This window comes from Cygnus atratus, chromosome Z (assembly GCF_013377495.2).
Source record: "Cygnus atratus isolate AKBS03 ecotype Queensland, Australia chromosome Z, CAtr_DNAZoo_HiC_assembly, whole genome shotgun sequence".
In the NCBI taxonomy this organism is placed as follows: Eukaryota; Metazoa; Chordata; class Aves; order Anseriformes; family Anatidae; genus Cygnus; species Cygnus atratus.
The window spans coordinates 24,327,041-24,352,462 of NC_066396.1; the positions used below are offsets into that span (position 1 = coordinate 24,327,041).

A 25,422-nucleotide genomic window follows, 5' to 3' on the forward strand; every position below is an offset into this window, starting at 1 on the left:
AACCAAAAATATAAGTAATAAAATATATGTTATATATATATATATATATATATATATATATATATATATATATAAAATAAAAAACAAATTTTTATATACTTAAATTGTATATAGTGAATGATTAAATTAATAGTCACTAAAATTAAATAATTTTATATAATTGAAATGTTTATATAAAATATAAGTCATAAAATAAAATACCAAAATATTTTGATAGCATTCTTCTGTATGGGAAGAAATGCTCCTCAGATTTGCTGTCTCTTATCCCTTTGAACTAGTTAGCCTCGTTTATTCTGAGTAATTTAAGAGTATGCTATATGGCAAAAGTGTCATAATGGATGTTCTCCTCCCACAATTTTCATCTTTTCCTTAGATTATTAATCCTCCAGAGTACCCTTGTTTTCATACCGTAAGATCTCATCTTTGTTAATTAGGGATTGTTTCAAGAGATTGCTATCATCCGTCACATGAATGTATCAAGGAATTCAAGTAAATTTATGAAAATTTCCTCTACATTAGCCTTGTTGCCACTTTCTCAGAATATTTAATGCCTATCTGTCTATTCGCTATAGTTTTTTTTACAGTTTCTACCTTCTTCTGTGATACAGAAGATCACATTTACTGCCTAGCATTTCTTCAGCCATGTATTCTAAACCTCAGTGTCACGTTTTCCACTTACCAGTCCTCTGGTCCTCAAACTTATTTAAATAATAGGTTACCAATGAGATTTTGAGGTCTATCTATGAGTCCTAAATGAGTATCATATAGGTCTGGGGATCTGTTGCCAGTTCTATCATCTCTTCTAAGACCTTTTTAGATGCTGTATTAGTGTTTCAGCATGGCATTTGTCTCCTCCTGTATTCAGGAAGTGTGTGCTTTTAAATAACCTGCCAACTGAAATATAGGATTCAGGAGGAGAAAAATGATACTTCCTCAAGTACTAATAGTACACTAGGAGAACTTTAAAGACAATAAGATTTTTTGTATCTTGGATAACAAGTGAAATTCTGATTGAAAATAGTTGAGGAGATTGTGTCACACAAAAATAGCCTTCATCTTTCTAAATACATGCAGTGCAAAACAACTTCTTTGTATGCTGTTGCTGGAGAAGTTTAGAAGCTATTGAAGGTCTCCAGTGTTTCTGCAAAATTATTTCAGTCTTTAGTTGATTGTAGTAAGATCATATTCTGTATAAAAGCAGTAGCAAGTGAAAATGAGTGCTTGGCTGCTATAGCAATTGGTGTAATGTAAAGCTGAGACCCATGGAGCCAATTTTTTCTCTGGCCAGAGAATCTAGGCTAAAAGTGATTTAAGTCTGCACGGATTTCTAAACTGTTGCTTTACACGTACATGTAGCAGAGAAATCAAGCTTCATATGACAGTTACTACAAGAAATGAACCTGACTAAGTATTCCCACTGCTGATTTCTTAGTTAGCTATTGGAATTATGAATGTTAAAATTTGGGGAAAAATTAGTATTTTTTCAGTTAGGGAAGAATGGAGCTTTTTGAAGTGAGTAGTGACCACAGTAGGCTTCAGAACCCAATCATTCATTGTGAGGAAGAGAGTAAAATCTGAATCTGAAAGCCGATGTGTAAGTCAGTTTACCACTATTACTAGCCATACCTGAGGGTCTTTTTTTAACACTGTCAACAACAGATGAAACTTTGTTGAATCTCAATTTTCCTGCCATATAAACAGAATACGTTATGTCTGAAAGGTACTGGAAGGTATGTCACTGTGTGACTTGCTCAGATAAGTATCTAATAAGGAGAAAAATTAACAAGTTCCACTGACAGAATTTTATGTTGTAAAATGTTAAGTACAGCGTTCTGTTCTGCATGTAAAATAACTACTTCACGCCTACAATCTCTCTCTCTCTTTTTTTAAACTTATGTACCTTCAGTTTGCAGAAAAATTTCAGGAATTCAAAGAAGCTGCACGGCTGGCAAAAGAAAAATCCCAAGAAAAGATGGAGCTAACAAGTACACCTTCTCAAGTGAGTCTTACTGCTTGATTCAAGCCTAGTACTTTAAAGTCTATGCTACTTAACTGTTCTAAGAACTTGTATTGTATCTTACACATACATGTTGTACTAAAAAATGAACAAGGTACTGCCCAGTTACCCTGAGTCCTCTCAACTGCTCCCCACAAAGTCCAGTAGGCTGGGTGTGCGCAAGAGGTGGGGAGGGGACACAGCCAGGATAACTGACTTAAAATTACCAAAGGGATGTCCCATACCATGTTAAGGGTGGATTTATTTGCTTATTTAGGGAGGAAAAATAGGCCTCATGTTTTTTCCTATTCCTTTCTTTGAGGTTTCCCCAGAAAAGAATAAAGATATGAGTAGTTATGTAAGTAAATCCATAGTGAAGACCTTTTGTGTCTCTTCTTACCATAACTGTGAAACTTAAGTTGATACATTGTAAAGAACTTTATATAAGAATCATAAAAACAAAAATCAAAGCCAAACCAGCAAACTATTTTTGCTTATTTCCTGCTGTGTGGTATCCATTTGTGAAATGTGTTAGAGAGATGACAGTTACATGGCTAAATGTAATAAAAGTCTCATGTTGTAAAACAAGAGTTCAAAAAAGACATCTCAAAACATACAAACTGGCCTAACATAGGCCCGACAGGAAGATAACTTAATATGATATAGTCGTATTGACATTAGTCACGCCTAAAATTAATTTACTTGAAAATGGATGCTTTGAAAAAAACGAATTGCATGAGGAATTTTTGCCTCTGTTTTCCAGTGTTTCTGGCTCTGTGTGTGTAGCTATGTGTTTTATTTTAAGTGATAGTGAAGACAAAAGTAATTCCTGCTTTTGGAGGATGAAGCAGCTTTAAAACTTCAGCAGGGATTCCTGAGTAGGATTAATGTAGCTGAGTCTTTTTTTTTCTTCTGGGGAGTGCATTTTGTTCACTTTGTTCATTGAATCAGTGCATCTCTTGGGTGCTTTGCGCTACATTATGCTCCTGATCTTTGATGGAAAAAGGATGGCAGGCAGTTTACAAGATGCTGTAGAAATAGGCTTATTGCCACCAGAAAGCTACATCTGGTGTTCTTCCAAGACAAGTCAGTGGAACAACCACAAGCGTATACACAATGAACCAACTTCATGTTGTTTTCCCTGGTAGGCATTTTGCCCAGGTGCTCAGTTGGCTATCAGTATTAAAGGGAAGCCGATCACTGTACTGTAACAGGAGAAAAAAAAAGCAATCTTTTTTTAATTCAGCCTTTTTTAGTCAAGTTTTCTTGACTGTCCCTAAATTTATGGTAAATTCCATAAACAAGCACATAGACAATGGATACAGATATTTTTGATGCTATAACCTAGTATACACTTGGTTTTATAGCCAGTAGAGTACTTCAGCGAGGCCTCTAGTTACTCAATGTATATAGGCAAAGCAATTAGTGTGCTTCTATTTTGACATGTTGATTAATAGTCTGGACTCCAAAGTTAAATCTGATATTGTCAAATGGAGTTTGGACTTCCTTGGATTGGACATAATTTTGAATTACTCAGAGACAGGATGCTTTCATCTAGCCGTTGCCTAGGGTTAAAGCTTTCTCTTATTCTGTATAAGCTATTAATATTGTTCATTTTCCTGTACAGATTTCCCTGTATACGTGGAGCCCAACATTTTATACTGTAGGCAGCTATAGAAGTGTTACCTTGAGCAATTCGATAATGCACGTTGAGAGCTGCAATTTAATTACCGCACACTTAAGAATAATTTCATATTCAGGCCTTACTTTTCATTTCTTGGCTTTTAGCTGTGTTGATAAGTTAGTGTATTATTTCAAAAGATACAGTTAGTGCAAGTGCTGACACATCAGCATAATAGCCGTCACATACTTAATGCTTCTCATTAGTTCCCCAGAGAGAAGGGAGCTGAATCAGGAACTTTGGAGTTTGGAACAGATGAGAAGCGATGGCTTCACAGCATACTGTAACATTTCCATAGTGCTGGGGCTCCTTCAAAGAAATTAATAACTTGGGGGGGTGGAGATGGGTAGTTGGTAGTGGTGAAGGGAGCTGGGACCCTAGAGGCACTTGAAGGAGTACTTTCTGTCATTTTGATTGTCTACCAAAAAATGACTTCAAAATATGTAATTCCAGTGTTGCATTTCTCAGTCATTTTACAGCTCTCTTTCCCCTTGCTCTCTGGGGACAGTGACAGGACCCAAGGGAACGGCATGGAGCTGGGACAGGGGAGGGTCAGGCTGGGTGTTAGGGAGAGGTTCTACACCCAGAGGGCATGAGGCACTGGGGCAGGCTCCCCAGGGCCATTATCCCACTGCTCAACTTAAATTCTGCATTCCTGTTGTTTCTTTAACATTGCTTGTTCTCCTCTTATTGACCTGCAGCTTTTGATTTAATTTCCCAGAATATCAGGTAATATATAAACTCACCATTGAACTTGACTCAACAAAGAACTTAACTTGTCCAGAGAAGGACAGTGGTCTCAACCAACAAATTACAAAAGAGATGCTGCTTTGTTATGTGTAAGTCCCACTGAGTGCACTGCTTTCTTCAAATAAAGAGAAAAGCATTATTGCTGTGTCAAAGAACTTGCACTTTCTACCCACCTCTATTAAGATATATATAATAATACAGACGGGCTGTCTGGAGGCTTCAGTCCGAGGTGTACTTGAAAGAAGTTGTCTATTTTGGTACTTCTAAGACCACCTGTGCACAGAGGTACCCCATCTGTTGTTCCTTTATCTCAGGCTTATATAATAGGGTTTTGCAAGGGTCTTACCTTGTTTATATAAAACTAAAATACTGGCTCTCCCTACTCTGACACTTCTTCATTTCCAGACTCATCTTTCAATGGGAGAATTATTTTGTTCATGACATAAAACCCATGACAAGCCACCTATGGCCTATTTTCAGTTGCAACTTTTCCTGTACACTGAAAGAACAACACTTTGTTCTGCAGTTCACCAAGCTGCATGAGGCAGTAGCCTGAAAACTTTTCTATTTCTGCTTTTTTTGTTGTTGTTTTTGTTGTTGTTTTTTTTTGTTTGTTTTTTGAGACTAAACTTAATTAGGTTCAAGTACAGGACCAAATGGTGCAGGTTGGGGTGCCTTACCCCAGTAGTCTTAAAACCAACTGGAGTCTGAACCTCGGTTATTTTCTTATTTAAGCCACAATCTGTCCTCAGATATTTCTTGGGACCATGGTCATTTTAATAATATATCTGAAATTGTGTGGTGAGTAACTTAGTCAAAACAGTTCAACTCTTCCTTAAGTAACTCTGAGCCCCTCGTATGCACGCTATTAGGAATAGTGAACATCTGTTAAGTTTTAGTATTAGAATTTTTTATAGTGCAAGGAATTGGATGATTTGGGCAAAATGGTTGCAGTTCTCTCACTTGTTGGCTTCTTCTTTGTGCAAGCTTGCAAAGCTTTTGTTTGCTTATAAAACTTGTGAAAAAATGACTGTGGGATGTTTCAATTTCTATACTAGAACAATTATAGCGTCATATTATAGTGTCTGAATTGGTAGCTGACAGCTGTGTGCTATTGCCAGTCAGTACTGAACAGAGAAGCTCTATGAAGAATGGCAACTCCAGGGTAGCATATGGAATGCTTAATAACAACAAAAAAAAAGTGAATAATAATTAAAAAAAAAAAATTGATTTAGCTTGTTCTTAATTTTAGAACAACCTCCTCCTTTTCTACTGTTCTGTATTTTGTCACCATTGAAAGTTGGCCTGATTGGTGCTGTGAAGTCTGCTTGTTTTACTTTAGAGACTGTTCTTTGGCTGCATGTATTTTTTTTTACAGGATTCTGAAATTTTAGACATCTTTTGATGCATTGCCCTATGTTATGCATAGTTGGAATACCAAAGGCACTGTCACTTATATATTTCTTGGCATCACTAGCGTCCTGTCTACTCACTAGTAGGGCCAGGGCTCCTTTATACTGTGCAGATCTATGACAAACTCTAGAATAGCAAAATACTCCTGAGTATAATTCTCACTAACTCATGTGTCAATCCAGAACTCGTGAGTGACTGGTGTGAGTTCAATATCCCCCCAAAACCTATATATGGTGTGATAGTGGCCTTATACACAGGAGAGCTGGTAATCCTTTCTTCTCAAATGTATGAAATATCTATTTGTAGCTCTCATGAGAGGAAAATAGCAGACCTTAAAGTATATAATTTTTTCCAGAAATACATGCCATTTTCAATTTAAGCACTGTTTTTTCCATATAGGATCTATACAGTGAATGTTACAACTAAGTTATCCTGCTCTTTCAACAGGAATAGAGGGGTGAAAATCTTTTTAAGCTAACCATGATTTCTTCCCCAGCTGTGCAAAAATCTGATTTGGATGTGTGAAATTATAATGATGCAGAATAAAAACTTTGTTACTTAATCTCACAAAAATGTTTCTAGAATTCTTTTGTTCTCTCTGAATAATATAAAATGCAAATAAGTTATTTGTAAGCCTTTTTTTCAGTGTAAGTAATGCTTTTTCTGTTGCATTTGGTGCTTTATTCACAGACAGCTTTATTACATTTGGCTGCAAATAAATGTGGCAGGGATAGTTGTGAGTGTATGAGAGCACTGACTGACCTACGTTAGCGGAAGAAATATGTACTAGGTTCTGATGCTTCTCTTCTACATACATATCAGCCCCTCATGAATTTGCAGGCAGTGAAACTTTAGGTATAACATAGACTGTGATATTTCTCTGTGTGAATTTTTGTCACTTGAATTTCATTCAAATTAGAAGTCTATGAAAGTACTTTGCTGAAGAATAAGCCTAGGTAGAACCTGCACATTTTTCTTCTACTGAAATAGTTTTCATGCTTTCATAAATAAAACATGTTAATAAATAATCTTTGGCTTTATTTGTGTAATAATAACGTTGGAATTTCAGCTTAAAGATAAAAAGCAAACTAGTCTTTATGTGATATAGTATGTATTTTTCAGAACATGTAGTGCAGCTGGAGAAGAGGAGGTAGTAACAGAGATTTTGGGGCCCATAATGCCTTTCATTTAATGTTAGTGGAAACTGTTTACCACATCAGAGGATAATAATAGACAAAAATGCCTAATTTGTGTAACACAATGTATGTGCCTGAATATCTTGCCAACTATGCTTTCTTTTCACACTTAATTTCAATTCAGTTTCAGTTCATTAAAAGCATTCTGTTAAAATCAAGATTTATTTTTTTACTTTTATATTATTATGACAAAAGTAAAAATAAAAAACAGAATTTCTCTGAAGGTAGGAAACAATTTGCATTCATATAATAAGCAATTTGCATTTATTGTGTAAATTTGTGTAACAAATTAGGATCATTATTTTCTGTTTTATAACCCATAGGAACTTAAAGGTGCAGTATGGAGACAGTTGTGCACATATGTACTGTTGCTTGATAAACACTAAATACAATAGAACTTCAAGTTAGTATTAAAATGTTATAGTACGACTCTGTATCACCCACTAGTTCATGTTGTAGAGTAAGATACTTGTCAGAATGTGAGATGTATGTCTCATTATGTGAGAAGTCAGAATAAAAGCACAATTTTGATAATTGTTGTGCTGCAACTGCTTAATGTAATTCAAAGTACGATGAAAACTTTGATCTACTGTATTGTTGGTTAAGTAACACCAGTGCTTTGTGGAAGGTGATGTTGACAGCCAGAACTTAAATTCATCAAAAGATCTGCGTTTTTCCATCTGGTTAAGTCTCCAAGTCCTGGGCCACCTTTCCTCTAGATGGAGGATCAGATTCAGTACTGCATTTCAAAAAGCCTTATCTGTGTAAAGTAGTTAAAGGCTGCAAGTGGAGGCTCAAAGTTAGAGCTCGATCTTTTAAGACAGTGAGCATCTCTAGGTACTTTGCAGTTCCTTCTGTGACTGCGGTTCTTCAGCTTTCTATGCAGAAAAAAAAAAGGAAAACTCAAAGAGCTGGAAAGAGAAGCAGTTAGCCTTTCAGAGACTGTGCTTGTGGTTCAGTTTAATTATATTAAATAGCAGTGTTATCTGTTACCCATGCAGATGTTTAGATGCTTTGTGGCCATAGAGATGCTTAGTTTGTGGAAAGCTTGTTATTCAGCCATCCTCTACTGTTCAGACACCCCTCCATGACATCCACTGAACTCTGTTCATGAGTCTTCTTCATTGGAGTTAGATGTTACAACTTGATTACTAAAAGCTTAGAAAGGTATTTTAAAATCAAGATGAGCTACTTAGCTTATGACTATATTATCTCCTTTGAAAGCCATTATTTGAAAAAGAATATATTAGGAAAGAAAATGCTAAAATTAAACAACATACAGGGATTGAAAATCCTATAATGTTCTAAGTTAGGATGTGGGCTACATGGTGTACATTTTTTTAAAAGTACATACTTTTTGGTGACTAGAAAACAGCAAGTAGTATTTGTTGGCCAAAATACAAATGTACGTGCTGGCATGGTAAGGGGTGATCGAAAATGCACCAGTGCCTTCTGATAGGAGATAGCCATTGATTTTTTTTTTTCAGTTATGTAGCAGTAGTGGAAGCTGTTTGGTTGTAGCTGGAGTATTATCCTTCCCAGATAGTACCATGAACAGCAAGAGTGAGGGCCAGGCTAAGGTGACTGTGAAAGTTTTGCAGGGACTTTGCTGGCCAAGTGTTCTTTACAAGTGAGGCTCACGTGTGAGGCTGGCTGCACTAACAAGGGCCCTCCCACTGTTCACTTTGGTTAATACAGAATGTGAAGGCTGGATTTTGAAACATGTATCAGAATTTGTTTTTGTGTTAGAATATGGAGTGAGAGGTAAGAATGCTGGGTGTGAGTAGTCATCAGTTTGTGATCGAATGTAGTATCAGGCAAGAATGAGAGAAGTCTGTAGTAAGCAGGATGCTGGAGGCTTACAAAGAAAATCATATGCCAGCTGTGTTTTGCACAAGATAGTGTGAACTGATGGTAATATGCTTCTAAATTAAAATCACATGATGAAAAATATCTATGGGAGATGCAGGAAATCTGTGAGTCTCACATCAATATTGCCTAAAATTAATATCTTATTTGAGAATTATTGTTAGTGCTTGTAAGGACATTGTCTTCCTGAGGAGGTCAGTTTTTAATTCTAATTTATCATTTGTTTGTTTTACTTAAGGAATCAGCTGGAGGGGATATTCAGTCTCCTTTAACACCAGAAAGTATCAATGGGACAGATGACGAGAGAGCGACGCCGGAGGTGACACAGAATTCAGAACCAAGGGCTGAACCAACCCAGAACGCATTGCCATTTACCCATAGGTACAGATTCCATTCCCACATCCTAATCAAGTGATACCTGTCTCCTTCCTCGTTAAAGGGACCTTCTCCCATGTCGTGGCTTCCACCTGGCACACTTAAGAATTAAGTTACCTGATTTCTTATAAAATATAAAATACAGGACTGGCTTTCAGATTTGCAATATAATCTTTTTCACAAACCAAAACCATGTATGAAGATGTATCTCGAAATGAGATTGGGGAGGCATTATTTTATAATTTTATCAGCTGAGTGCAATCACTTGAACACTCATTAGTGCAGGTGTCCCTTTAACAGGAAGCATTATTTCCATGTCTGAGATCTTAGTAAAGTTAACCACTTTGTAGAATATTCCAATTAAATTTATTTTTTCGGCACATTTTCTTTAAATGACTGATAGTATTGGATCAGCCTTTCAGTGACTAGTTGTTGGAAGAAGAGGGGCTCTTACAATGCTTCTGGATTATACAATTTAAAGCAATCTTTAATTGAACAGTTCTGACAGTTGAAAACATTTTTCAACTTTTTTTAAGAACATAGGAGATGTGTAGTCCTGCTCCAGACTGAATTATAATTCATTGCACTAGGAAGCAACCTGGTCTAGTGAGAGGTGTCCCTGCCGATGGCAGGGGGTTGGAACTGGGTGATCTTTAAGTCCCCTCCAACCCAAACCGTTCTGTGATTCTATGAATGCTGTACTTCAGTGTTCTTTAAAAAAGGACTTTTTATTTAAACAATGAGTTAAGATGGATGTATCTTGCTTGTTAAAAGTTATCATTAAGTGGGATACACTTAATAAAACACATTATGGACTGAGACCATGTAGAGTACTATAAATATTTGATGAACTTAGAGCAAAACTAAGTATTCTACATTTATTTATTTTTAAATAACATGGTCTTATTGCAGCTTAAGTAGAGTTTAAGATCAACATCTGGGGAACACTAGCACCTCAGATATATCATGCAAATAATTTGAAATGAGCAAAGATGGAATTGTTGAAGACTTCTCATTTTATGTAAGAGAATAATACTATTAAAGGTATCTGGAAAAATAATCTACATTTTCAAATGAGGAAAAAAGGATACTTTTGCACTAATTTTTTAGCAGAATGATTCTGTTTATTTTTATACTTCAGCTGTTACCAGTGCATCTATCATATATTTTAGAAGAAATGCTGCTTTGTAAGAGTACTATGTGCATGTTGAAAGAGTTATTACAAATGTTGCACATCTGTCAGTGTTCTGTAAAGAGTTCATTTAAACTTGTTACTTCTGCGTTGGAATTCTCAATATTTTTGTGAAAAGTAGTTGTGTTAAAGTCCACACGCTAGAAATGTTTTTATGTTGTTGTTGTAGCTGCAAGATCTTCACTCTTTCTGTACACGTAAATGTGTTTTCTGGTATGCTAATGTAGTGACTACTTTGCTCTGCATTGAGCATGACCAAAGATATTGTTGGAACTTTCCAGTTGTAAGATGGGGTAGAATAGAGGTTACAAAACTTACATTCTTTGCATTTTTCTTTCATGTATGTAGTGAGTGCCTTTTTTTAGTTTGTCCTGTCATATATCACCAGCTAGAATAATTTTTATAAATAAAAATTTGTGTAGGCCAATGAAAAGTCCAACTGAGGCTTTTTATATACTGCTACTTAACTCAAAAGAAAATGCTTTTAAGTGCTTTCTCACAATTGTTTTCACATAGAAAGCAAAGAAGACTTTTGTGTGTGTGTGTGTGTCAAGGAACACTGTCTCAACCAGAGGGAAGCTACCATTTAAAATCTTATATTTCAGAAGTTGCCAGGTACTTCCCAGGCACCATAATATTTTTACAAGTTGATGTCTGAACTTTGTTTGGGAATGAGCTGCCTCAATTGGATTTAATTGTTAGCTCTAATGAAGGCTCTCTAAAATGGCACTATATAATACATGCATGAAAGACATGGAAGGTGGGGCCTCCAGGATTGTGTTAGTTGTGTCTAAGCGGGCATCTTTTTGAGAAGACGTGATAATATTAAGTGGGCAACTAAGCAGAGATACCTAGTTACTTGTGGTGGCTGGAAGAGCACTCTTCCAGCCAGTCTGCCTGTCCCCAGTTTAAAAAGAAAAAAAAAAAAGTAAACTAAACTTTACACTCTGATCATTTGCAACTCCCTGGGCTTTCCATGTGTCAGCGGTACAGAAAAGGATTGTAGTCCTCCTGGTTTCCTGCCCTTTTGCTGAAGCTGTGCATTGGTGGCACTCCACGTTTGACAGAGAAGGGCTGCCACGCTGAACCCTTTCCCTCTGCGCCCTGTTGACTTCTGCTGATCACTGAGCCTCCCGCACCCCGCGTTTCAGCAAGAGGGAAGTTTAGGTAGTGCTTCTGGGTGAGGAGGATAGCACTGGAAAGGTGTGTGTCTAGTCTTGTGTGCAGCAGTGCTTTGTACATATTTACCTTTATTTCAGGAACTGATCAGATGCTAGCTGCTAATTCAGAAGAAAAGGTTGTACAGTATTCCCTCCAATGAGTTCAGCTGTAGGGGATGTGCGAATTACTGATGCTGGCCGTGCTTCATTTCTCCTGTGAATAGGAAAGCTATATTCTGCTATGGCATGACAGTACCTGCTCATCCAGTGAAGGTCCTCAGCATAGGCTGGAGCATAGGGAAGGCACACGTGGAGCCACTTGGCAGGAGCCTGGGCAGCCACGGGGCAAAAGTTGGAGTTCTGTGGGCAGGACAAGGTGCCATGGCACCACACGGTTGAGGTGGGAACCACGTTGCTGCTGAGAGGGTCAGTGAGCACAGCTGAGTGCGGGTGTCTTGGCAGTAGAGGATGGAAGTAAAAGGTTGACGGGGGTTGTTTATCAAAACAGTGGTCCGGGGAAGGAGTTTCTATGTTTTTGTGTGAACTGGAAGGGCCTGATAGGAGCTGACAAGGTCAGAAATCAGAAGTGTGGAGTTCATGCTTTAGTCTACATCTTGTCATTTTTAATCTGCATACTTGAAAAATGTTCAGTTTCATTTTGTTATAACACATCCTCTCTGGACAGATACGGCATCTTCTGCAAGCATTCTTCTCTGCACTTTGTATGTTTTGGTGTAGGTAGTTGAGCTTGTGTTGTTTCTGCAGCATAAATGTAGACTACTCTGGTATTTATAGCTATTTTTTGACCATTTATATCCAAAAGCTGAATAAAAGCATTACTGAAATCACCAGAGTTTTGTTATTAGAACTTCAGTTTCCAAGTATTTCAGTAAATAATTGCTAGTATTGAAATGAACTTTGACTAGTATATGTCCACAATTCCATTCATATCCCATGAGCATAACAGAGCAAAAATCAGTCTAGTTGCTTCAATTTATCCGTAACTGGAAAGTCCTAAAGCTGTTCACAAGCAGTGTGATTCTAGTCAGATGCTCGAGAGAGAAGGATATTAAACAGTCATCAGCCTTGCACAGAAAGATAAACTCTTGCAATTAAACCTCTTTTAAACCTTTTTTTAAACTAAATATGGTTAATGTTGAATTATGAAGTAATATCACTTGGGAACTTCTACTTCTTTTAATGTATAGCCTGAGCACTGCTGTCATTACTAAATGTTGCCAGAATAAATGAAAATAAAAAGTAGCATAAACCTGGCATTAGAATTTTAATAATCTTGACTGAGACACTGATCAGTCCTTTTCTGAACTATGGTTAGTCCAGGAATGCTTTTTTTGTAACAAATGCTTGTTAATGAAATCTAATATTTAAAATTTGACTGGAAAAGGTATAGATTTTCTTTCTTAACTAAATCATGGTCTGCTTAGACATTGTTCTTTATTTCTTCCTTTTTTCCCCCCAATATTTTGTGTATTCTTTAAATAGTGATTTTTTTAAACTGAAAAATAGGTTGGTCATGAAATGGAGTTTGGAGAGAAAAAAGATGCTAAAAAATTTGTAACCACTTATGATGTGCGTGCACCTGGCTTTTAAATAAAAGTTTTAATCATGCTGGTGCATAGTATAGAATGCCTAGTCGTCTGAACGAGCCCAAAGGAATACTATTCTAAGCTTATTCAGCCTTAGAATATAATTCAAATACAAAAACTGAATAGTATGTAAATCTCCAGCTGCTGCTTGGGATGTTTTGGTACCTGCTTGGTGAAGTTGCTTTTTCTCCCCCCTTTGAAAAGAATACATTTGTTTGTAACATGTTTTATTCCATTCTTGGCACTTTAGAAAGCTGTGGGATAAAACATGCTTTCAGAAAAAGACTTACTATAAGAGGATTCTTCTGGGATGAATCTTGAACGTCTTCAATTTTCTGTCAAGCATGACTTGAACCTGTTACGTCATTTTTTCATGTAATAAGTAAAGATGTTCCATCTAAACTTAATGAAACTTGGATTTTCTACAACATAATGTTTTGATTAGACAATATACGTGTGTGTTTGTTGCTTGTTCGTTAAAATTCCTATTTTTGTATTCAAACAAGTTTTTATTATAAAATTTTGACTCATTGCCTTAGTGAAAATGAACTTATTTCAAATGATGTTTAATCTTAGATATGTTATTGTCTAGATAGCTTACTATTTAATAATGCTGCATGTAAATCCAATGCTGTAACAACAAGAAAAAAGATAAGATCCTCCTAAGATCTTGCTGCTAGCTCATGTTCTTTAACTGAGTTTTCATTAAAAGTTGTATGCAGAAATCTGTTCAGTAGACTTTTCACTTTGTGTATCATAACCATGCACTTCTATAAGCTTAAAATATTTTAGTTACATTACAGTAAAAGTATTTTGTGGATCATGTTGAATTAAGTTGGCTTTGAAGACAAGTTTTGAGTTAAGTTTTTGTGCTTTTTTTTGTTTCAATTTATAGTCAAATCCTAATGCTTGGATATTCCTTATAGTGTTATATGTAGCTTTCTTACCAAATAGGGGTGGGAGCATGCATAACTTTTTTTAACTCTTGATTTTCAGTGCTGTCTAAACTGATCATAGCATTAATTTCTATTGTGAGGAACATCAGGAGGTGTTTAATGCAAGCTCCTGCTCAACGTAGGTCAGCCATGAGATCAGATCAAGCTGCTCTAGGCCTTACGTAGTTGGTTTGAAAACCTCCAGGAATGGAGATGGCTAAACCTAGACCTTTTGAAAAGGTTTCTCTATAACATAAAAGGCAATAACTGTTTCCGGACTGCACGGTGCTACAATGAACTGTGGTATCTTAGAGCACATCAGAGGAACACTGATAAATTCAATTACTCTGTTGAGAAAAGATTATTATTTCTTCAGGCACATTTAGAGAAGAAACTCAAAGGTTCCCATTGTCAGTATAAGCACTGGTTAATAGAGCAGCTTACAAGTACTTCTTGACTTCACCTCAAACAACATTTTGTTTGATGTTGTGAAGGCCTTAGTTGTGGTGTTCTTCTGCCTCTTGTGCTCTACCAGCAAGACCCTGGTGGTCTCAGGAAGAAGCACATGGAGAAGGATTGTTCTTCCTTTCCTCCCTGACCCAACTCCCACTGCTTCCCTCACTCCTATGCTTATGCCTAGATGACTGGGATTTAGCTCAAGTCAGCTGACTTTGCAATAAAAGTTCATGCTAGGAAATTATTGATTTGCAGTGAAGATCTTGTTTGTGTAAATTATTTTTTCTCTGACTTCCCTGATTGTAACAATTACTGAAAATGCTATAGGAAATCTGGAATATGTGCTAAACCATTACATATTTTCAATCCCGTAGTGTGTCAAGCACAGTATAGTACAGGTCATACCGTAACATTTTTCATAAGATGTCTCTAGGTATGGAAGGAGAGGTGGAGAGGACTTGTATACACTACTGGAAGAATGGCCATGGTGGATGTGTTGCTTTTGCTCTTTCAAAAAAGGCAGCTCATAATGTAGATTGTAATATTTGTGGGAATGGATGAGAGCCAAAACTAAAAATAGCCCAACACTTAAAAAAAATAAATAAATAAATAAAAAATTTCACTGTCTCCCTTGAGCACCTAAGCAAGTTCTAGTTTGGAGCATGTGAATTATCCACTTCCTGTCACTTATTTAATGAGTGCTCCGAGGGGTGATTCAGAAGATGAGAGCTGGGTGTTTGAAAAACAATGATGTAAATACCATCCTCAGGGACCAGTGAGCACTCTTCTAACTTATCTATCAAGTACATTCTTAGAAGAGGAATACAATCCTTATGTAATTTAAATTAAAAAAAAAAAAAAGCATACAACTTGGAATATGTAATTTTTTCCCCTTTCAATCATATGCATAAGAATTAAAAAAAAAAAAGCCTGGTAAAAATGAAAGAGCTAAATTGCTTAAGGAATAAACTTTCATGTTCTAAAAGAATATAGCCATTCTGTTTTACCAATCCGAAATATGGATGATATTAAAAGATTACAGTTGGTGAAATACTAACAGATAAACATTGCTGTTATGATTATCACATACAGCACCAAATCAGTGTCCTTTAACACACTATCATGAACTTTCTTAGGTATTTTCAAGAATACATACTCCCTCTAGGAGTCTACTGTTAATACATAGTGGCTTTTTTACTACAGTTAGGCACTGATGGTGGAGCTATTCTCTTTATTCTATGTGTTCCTAGTAATTTAGTGGCACAATGAACTTTTTCTATTGTATGTTCTGGTACTGGGTGTGTATTCTTGTTTAAACTTGTAAGCAAGTATCTGAGGTTCATTTTATGGGATTACTTGTACATATAGTATTTAGAATATCTGTGGTTTTCTGAGTTTTAAGCTCAAACATGTAGTCATCTTTTCAAGAAGAATTCCAACTGTAGTCATAGGTGATCTTATGTAGACAGTTCGTTCCTCATATTTTCTTCACTCATACTTCCATTATTCAGTGTCTTTTGACATTGCTGAGAGTCCTCATAGGAAACCATTCTACCAATAACCAGGGATAAACTCCAAACTGAACTTTCCCAGGACATCATGAATAAGTCTGAGAGGTTGTCTTTAATACACCAGAGATGTCTGGATAATTTTCATTGAAGTTAGGTCAGCACTTCTAACTATAGCAAATACTTCTTCTACCAGTGTCTTTTGAAACTGTTTTCAACATTTTAGCATTAAAGAGCAGACACCAAAGAAATACTGCAGCTCTCAAATCACTCTTCTCCAGAGGGGAGGAAAAAAAAAGTGAAAAATGTTGAGAGGAAATGGCCACTTTGACGAATTTATATTTTTTATAAATCATCTGTAGAAAGACTTAATACTTTGAATGTACAAATGGCACTCCTTGTTTGGGTTGGAAACCTCAGTACATATTTACAGATATTTTTCAGACACCCATTTAAAAAATGTGTTCTATGTGAACAGAAAGCCATTAACACCTGAAGTTACCAGGAAAAAAAGAAACACATTTCTATCAATCCCTGAGGTCTCAAGTGCATTTTCTAACAGTTATGACCCTTGAAAAGAGAAGCCTTTTATGAAAAGCAAAAGGCAGAGGGGATGTTTTGCAGGGCAAATGTGAATGTACTTTTAACAGTGTCTGATTACTCAGACTTCGCTGTCTCATCCTGATTGGTGAGGAAAGTTGATGTGTAGAAGCATACCTTCATTTTAGGATCAATTCTTGATGAGGAAGTTGGGGGCTTTCTTTAGAGTCTGGAATTTGACTATTTGTAAACAAGACTTTCCTATGGCGATCTGTTTGGCAGGTAAGAGTATCACTCACTTTGCACTCATCAGTACATACACGTGCTTTGCCTCCCCAAAAGTGGACCTCTTCAAATAATGGCCCAACAGACTGTAAAAAGTATGTTAGAAGAGTAAAAGTTCGTAGTAGCTGATGTATAGCTGCTTCATTTCAGGTGCAAGACTTAGGCCACCTATCTTTGCCAACACAAAAACATAACAGTTATGCAACCATCTGTTTCAGTAAACAAGCACTAAAGAAACTTTTCCAGATTTGTTCATTTGCTGTTTTCTATCTCTAGAATGGACGCTGGAGTCATAATCTCATTCCGTGAAACTCGAGAATAGTCTAAATCTGGGTTTCAGGTTATGCATTCCCATCCACATAGAAAACATTGAAATGGCTACACAGTTTCAGAGAAAGGAAGATATAAAGAAGAATGTAAAATCATTATACAGAACATTGATGAACTTGTTTAATTTATAGCAGTGCTATATTCATGGTAAAATGCCCCTGTCATATTCCTGAGATGTACAGGAATATGAAGCACCCCTGAACAATTTTGAGCTCAAAGTCCACAAGCTAAAAAAAATCTTTAAACAAAAATGCAGAAAACAAGAGACAACTTTGTTTTTCATAGCTCAGAAGGCCAACATTGTCAGTCTGGTATGTTAAAATCTGTTACAACTCATTCCAATTATAGACTTTAAAATTATAGCTTTATTTTTTTCAAACCCTTGTAAACCTGTATCCCAAAGCCATTCTTTCTTGAATATTTCTGTATTGTGTATTCTTACTGAAGAAACTTCTCCACTTGTAACTCTGTAGGTTCACCCGTATTCCAAAAATTAGTTTCCCAGTTTACTGAAAAGATGGGACCTAAAATTAAATTATATGAACAAAAGAAGCTGTAAAAAAGCTCCAACAAAAAATAAGCCCAAACCTTTCAGTTATTAGGTCTTTACAAATGCAGGCTCTTTGGGTTTCCAAGTCGCTGAATACATCTGATACCAATTTAGTCCTTCTCTTGCTGATAACAACATTGTTCTTTGTCTTCTATGTTTTCTGAGGTGTAGTTTTGGATCATGAGGCATGTAGTTGTCATATGAGAAGTTGAACATATACATGTAGATAGATACCCAGTTCTGATTTTTTTTTTGTGTGCTGTATGGTTACAGTTTCACCATCATCTGGAATACCGGTTGATAACATACAAGTATGATGACAACACAAATGACTTAGTTACTATTCTTGAAATACCACAGAACTAATTTTTTTTCTCAAACTTCCAAGCGGAATATAAACAAGTACACCTTTTAAAAAACCACAGCTTTAGCAGCTCACACTGAAGATGAAATGATCAATTTACTTCATGGATTTTTATATTCCTTCTAGTCTTTTCTGTATTACTCCCTTCTTAACTGTCCCGTGTCCTTGGAGAAGAGGGAACGCTGGAAGCAGAAATCAATCTACCCAGCACCATCCTCTGCAGTGATTTAAGCTTAAGAGCCTGTAATTTAATTTATTCTTGTAGGCATTTATAAGGATATAAAGATATGGGGCAGGGGAATTTACATTACATCTGACCTGAGTTATAAGGTGTCTATCATCTTAAGTCATATAGTGTTTCCGCTTTCAGTCATGGTGAATTATTTATTAATTGTGGACTAAAAGGTACTACATAGATTCAGAAACGAGTGTTTTGCCATTTGCAAAGCACTCAGGTTGAGTTAATGAAGTCCATATGGACTTATAAATTAATTAATTTTTAATTTATTAGATAACTTTCTCCTGGGGGACTGTCCATAGAAGTCAGAGCCACTGATAGCTGACAACAAATATTTTATTTAAGTTATGGATTCTTTTCCTGTTGAAGTTATGAAATCGATAGGCTGGTCTGCCAAATTCTGCTTGGGTTAATACAAAGCAGAGAAGGTGCGTGAGTTTTGGAAATGGTTGCACCTCCTGTTCTTTTGCCATAGTTCATGCTAACTAATACCTAGAGCAGCTGGCATGGACTCCTCCAGAGGTCACAGAGCAAACAGGCTTGAATAGAGCTGAGTGAACACTTCTCTCGCCTAGAATATTTTTTACTTCCGGGCACATGTGGAGCCCAGCTCAGGCAGTGACTGTGCTGTGCCTGTTGAATTCTTCAGTTCAGAGCCAACACAGGGTAGTCTGTGTGGTGCAGAGAAATCGTGGTGAACTTGATAAAGCCATCTGATGGTCTTTTTAGGTTTACTGATAGGATCCTGCCAAATGGGTTACCTCTGCCCACTTCTTGAAAGAACTCGTACTTAAAAACTAAAGTTTGACAAAGCAGAGAAAAGCAGTTTAGAGGACTTTCTATATTAAAAATATATAGCATGACTATTTAGTGTATTTTTAAAATAATTGTTTCATATTCAAATAAAACTCTTAAGCAAAAAATAGCTTTCATCAAAGTAATTTTTGTACAGAACTTCTGTGCAGTAGAGCTGACTGACTTTCATAAGCTGTGTATGCTTTGAGGGGTCACTGCATCCCTGCAAGAGATATAGGACCAGTGGCCAGGATTTTCACATAAAGTAAAAAGCTTGTTTTTGAGTCTAAATCCTAAAGATCCACGCTGACCTATTAGTATCATACTCTTTGGAGCATAACATTTTTGTTAGATGAATTAGGACTGCAGAAGATTTTTCCCTTACTTATAGGTAGGCTTTACAAGTAAACCTAGTTAAGGTAGTAATTCTTCTGGAACATTCTGTGGCCTGTGTTCACTGGGGTAAATCAGCAAAAATCTGTCTCATTTGTGTGACAATGAGGCCTGTAAATTATGCCTTCTATAGTGCCTGACGCGTTTCACCCTAGATAGTCACCTTAGATTGGTCTTACGAATTGCCGTCTGAGGATACTTGTCTTAGCTTTCAAACATCTAAACCCGGAGAAGATGGATTTCATCCACTAAGCTCTGTTTACCGGGTCCAGCATAAGGTTGTACCTCCTGCCAACATTACAATTCAGAGTTGTGTGTCGTGTTTTCTATGGAGGTAAAACATTACCCTGCTCCTTGGCATTGCTGTCATCCTGCCATGGCTCCTTGGTAGGCTATTATTTAATTCACTTGACCCCCCCCTCTAGGTGACGGTTCCTATCAAGATAGCTCAAGCCCCTGAAAGACTAAAGTAAAAGCTCATTGATAAAGTAAGAGTCCAAAGCTGTAAGCCATTTCAAAATGCATTGGAATGTACATAAGCGTTGTTGAGGTTCCACATGCATCAGTTGTGTTATTGAAAATAGTGGTATCGGGATGGCTGTCACATTGATTATTTTCTGTTGTATTTTGTTAGGCAGACCCTTTGCAGAAGTTCAATGGCATCAACCTTCTTCCTGCAGATGTGGGTAGAGGTTAGGGGTAGTAACGCATAAAAATGGAAGTGGAATATTTTATGTCAAAAATATGAAGTACCTGATATAATCTCTTCTTGAGCTTGAAGAATAGAATGGGGAATACAGTTAAATGGAGATCAACATCACCTGTAATTTTTCATCAGTTTTATGCTTTAGGGAAGCATAAAAGAGACATTTTTTTTGTTTGACAGAGTTTTGTCAGTAATGAATTGGGTGGACACAAATCAGCAATTGTGTAGAATATGGGGGTTTCTCTTTATTGGCTTTTAAGCCACATGGCAAATGAAGGAAGCTGGAACTGGGTGAAAGTGATGAAATAAAATGCTTCAGATGTCTAGGACTCTGTTTTCTCAAGTATACATTAATAAAACATTGTTAGTGGTCCATCCATTGTGATGATTGTAGGGTTGTCGCCTTTACAATTTTTATTTTGTGGCACTTCAGTGTAATGGCGTTCTGTCTTCTCATGAAATGCAAAGGGTTTAGCTTCAAAATTCAACTTAGAACTTTGGAAACTATTCTTCTGGGAGGCTGCAACCACATAGGAAATTACAAAGTCATCTTATTTAAACAGCAAGGCCCATACAAAGCAAAACAAAACTTAACACACACATACACCAACTGAATTGTGCTTCATGCTAGTAGTAAGTTATCCAGCTCTTTCATTTGCTGGGAAAAAAAAAAAAAAAAAGAATTTTTTCCTCTCTTTAGCGAGAATAAGCATAGAAATGAAATACGGGTTTGTTGTCTCAAACCAAATACTTTTTCATGTAGGCTATACATTCCTATTAATTTCGCCTGAATTTTAAGAGGATCACTAAAATAGCTTGCTACGTTCTCAAATTGTGATCCAGTCACTGCGTGTGACTGCAACTTATACATTCACCTCGTTTCATCTGTGCTGGGCTAACATTCATTCAGAGCAGTGGGAGGCTTGGGAAAGCCTCCCACTAGTTTTTAAACTTCTCGCTTGCTTTTAAACATCTTCACGTCCTGTGGCTTGCCCTACCCTATTCCTATTCCAGATGCCTTATCAATGAAGGTGAAATAGAGCTCACAATGTTAGAAAATAAATGTGCTCCAACACTGTTGTGACATGTAGGCATAGCCTTGTGAAAGTTTGCTGTCTGTGAAATCACAACTAGCAGAAGTCACATACTGCTTCTTACTCTTTGCATCCCTCTTGGGTTTGTGATGAGTTGTGTAAATTGAGGGGGATGGGAGCAGGGACAAAAACTTTATATTCTTCTTTAAAACTGGTAGTACAGTTGAAAGAAGTGTTGAATTTGGAAGAGCTGGTCTATATATTTTTTTTCTTTCTAACTTTAAGCTGAGTTATGAGCCAAATCATCTGACCTGTGCATTGTTCTGAAAAGAGGCTGAAAGAAACAAAATCATTTAGATCCAGCAAGTCTAGGCTGAATGAAAAAGAACTAGCAATGACCAGTGAATTAAGGAAGATGACATTATGATTTTTTTCTTAAAGAAAAACTGTTAATTTTTTACAATATGGGAAAGACGGAAACTTATATAGGGTCTGTTTCTTCCAAGTATTCACCTGTTTGTCATACAAAGAGTGCCAGTATGAAAGACTTTCAAATCAAATTTAACCTTTTTTCATCAATTCAATCTCTCTTTAGTAAACTTGACTCTAGGACCAACCAAGTGCAAGAAATATATTCTTTTTGTGAATTCAGAATTGGTTTAAACAAGACAAATTTAGTACTTTGATTCTCTTTAAAAAGCTGTGATGGAAAACGACGTGAATGGCAGTATCCACAGAGAAGTGCTGCAACACACTAGCAAGTTCTTTTGTTCAAATTTGTACAGTCAATATGTGGTTTATTGTGGTCACATAGTTCATGTGGACTTACTGCTTGTTCTTCAAAATAATTCTGACAGCTCCACAGGTTATTTAGTTTGCGCTGTATACTTAAGCTATTGCCTTTGAGTAATTGTACGGCTATCATAGGAGATAAATGAAGCTTAATTAAATTTGCCATGCTTTCACGTAGCTTCCGTTCCCTTAATGGAGTAAAATGATATTGTTGTCAGCATGTAAACTGACAGTTCATCTCCGATACCAACTGTGCGATTAATTCATGTCGTCATATTTCCCAGGATAAGCAAATTGACAATTGTAATTCAAACATGAATTGCACCAGTAGTTACTATTATATGATACTGGGACATAACCTAATGTACTAGCTGGGCAGACACCAAATAGTCACCACTCAGAACCTTTTTCCCACTACCTAATTAAATACAAATATTTCTGTCATTCTATAGGACGTCTTTCTGTACCTGTAGTGGAGTTGTAAGGCCCTGCATCTGCAATGGTTGTTCTGCTAGATTCAGTTTGTTGTGATAGTGAGAACAGGAACCAGCATTAAGGGTCTTAGAGACTGAGATATCCTGTGGTATCACTGACAGAAAGTTCCAATAAAATCTAAAATAAGTGCATGCATATCTTTCACATTATACCACTCGTAATGGCTGCTCTCATCAGCAGAGGTGCAACACACTCTAGTTTAAGCTGTGATAGTGCCCAGAAACATGGCAGAAGCTTTTGCAAAGAATTTCCAACCCTGGCATGTGGTGTGTGTTGGATTTAGAGGACGGGGAGAGAGCCCTTTTACCACCTCGCTGCAATATGTGCTGCAGCCTGGCTGCCGTTCCTCAGCCCGCTCCGGTGTAGCTCTACCTGTCTTCACTCTGTCATTGCAAATCTGTCTATCTCTGCTGATCTCCGCAGAATCAACCTGTAGCTGCAGCAGCCTTGTATTGGCCGTGTCTACATGGCTAAATAAAACAGGCCTGGACATCGAAGGCCTGAACCACATCCATGTGTTACAGCATGGGCCCACACAGTGTCTCTGCGGCCCACGGCAAAGTTACTTTTGTGTAGGGTCCTTTTCCTCTTCCATGTACCTGCAAAGATTTGAGGGCTACATTGCCACCCCCGGCGTGGCTTCTCCTTGCACAACAGCAAGGACGTGCACGCGCGGCCAGAAGTGTTTCAGATGGGCAGGTGAGGGCTGCAGGTGGCGCAAAGCCTGGCAGGGTGATTTTGGAAGACTCCGTAGATGCAAGGGCACTAACCCTACCTATGTGCATGTCTTATGATCCAAACTGTGCTCAGGATTGGGCCAGCTGGTGTGGATCAGAGATGTCTGGGGAGACTGTAAATTTGTATGGCCTTCAGAAGCTCCGGGCCTTTTGGCCCTATTTTACTTAGTGGTGGAGTTGTGATCACTGGGAAAAGAGCTGTTCCTTGTCCTTACTTGTCACAGCATAGCCATGGTGAAAGTAGGAGAGTTTCTCAAACTCACAGAGATGTAATTGAGAGCACAGTTCGGATAAACCCTTAAAGCCAGAATAGCGTTCAGTAAATGAATAAGAGAACCGCAGGGCTGTCACTTAGTCTCTTACCTTTTCTTACATTAGAGACAGAGAACAGATCATATCAATGTACACATAAATTGTTGTTATAGGTAGGATTTTTGAAAGAAACTGGCCTTTTTCTACCTAGGGGCCTCTGGAAAATTAATCTGTACTAATTCAAAGAATTAATTTACAGTTAAACTGCTTTAAATTCTTGTGCGTACAAATGAGTTCCAGAATGAAAGCGGCCATAATTCGGATAAGTTCAGAGTCAGAATTCAAATAAGTTTAGAGTCAGGGTCATCGTGTCCTGCTACCTCACTTGCTGATAACCACATCATCTAATTACTTTTTTAAACTGATTAAGTGCCACAGGAGCCCAAGTCAGTTTGACTTTCTTCACAGCCAAATACCTGGTCATTTTAGAAAATGAGACAGAAGTTCCTAAATAACCTAGGTTGCTTTTGAACATTTCGTTTTGTTGGAATATTTGAAGTGTTCAGCACCATAGCAACAGCATGGAATTATGCCTCATCTACTATAGTAATTTAATATACTAAAAAAAAATGACTGGTTATCAGTTTTGAAAAATATCAGTTACATTACAAGTGTGAGAATAAAGTATCAGTTCTAGTGATACTGGTAAGCAATTTCAGAAAAGGAATGAGGGCAAATCTTTTATTTTTTACTTTTTCAGAGGACACAATGAAATTTTAGGTCTGCAAGGTCTCACAAGTGTGAGAATAAAATACTCTTACTGATACTAATAATTATTATCAATAAAAAAGCAAGGACAAATCTTTATTTTAATTTTTCAGAGTATGCTAAAATTTTAGGTCTGCAAGGATTTAATGGTTAGTGCAAAAAGGTAGGAATTAATTGGCTATGCTTGCTCTTGCAAAGAGCTAAAAGTTTTTAAAAAAGAATTATTGATTTTGTTTTATGCTATATGACCTTCATGAAGAGATAACCTAGTGTTCCTTTATTGTATAAAACCAAATGACTAAGACAAAAATTAGATCTCGTTAAAAGAATAAAATTAAAATAAAAGTTGAACCTCTTCAGAGGAATCAGAGATTTTCTTGGTGCTGCTGTGATAAATTAGATTAAATACAAGTCTTTTGTGTTGTGTTACAATATACAAAAGACATGCATTAAGTTGTTAATAGTGTAAGTTTAATGAGAAACAGTTTAAATGTCAGCTGTGTAAATAGCAGACAATACAAGAAGCTTGGAAACTTCTTTCATTGCTTCTGTGGAGAAGGGTGACTTTTTTTTAACACTACTTTAAGCTGGGTCAGGACTGTGATCTAAATCCCTGACTGATAAGGATCATAGCTGAAGCATTTGTTTTTTGTTAATGCCTTATCTTCTGCATCCCATGGACTGGCTTTCAAGAACTCTTCTACTACTACTGACTCTTAGTGTTCCGGTAATTAGTGAATACCACCTTACCTGGGCATTTTTGTTTCAAGCTTTGTTACCTTTTGAAGAGTATGATGCTAGGATACTGTGCAAAATACTTATATAGAATTTTCCATCCTTTAAAAAGAATTTAATGTCGTCTGTTCCTCAGGGGTAAGCTTCCATATTGAAAGGTCTGTGCTATGGTGGTTTCTGTTGGTCCTGTGATGAATTAAGACAGTATTATGAAATATAGAATGTAAATTTAGGTGGTAGAGATAAATAGTATATAGCCACTTATTTTCA

The 25,422-nt window shown here is 36.8% G+C and overlaps 1 protein-coding gene across 3 annotated transcripts in view; it reads left to right on the forward strand.

Moving 5' to 3' along the window:
• Nucleotides 1-25,422, forward strand: part of HOMER1 (homer scaffold protein 1) — an 86,095-nt gene that overhangs the window by 32,148 nt on the left and 28,525 nt on the right. For all 3 annotated transcript variants that reach the window (XM_035553486.2, XM_050716267.1, XM_035553485.2), the window contains exons 4-5: nucleotides 1,907-1,999; nucleotides 9,144-9,286. In XM_035553486.2, the coding sequence (XP_035409379.1) occupies nucleotides 1,907-1,999; nucleotides 9,144-9,286 (236 nt within the window). The remainder of the gene's footprint in view (nucleotides 1-1,906; nucleotides 2,000-9,143; nucleotides 9,287-25,422) is intronic.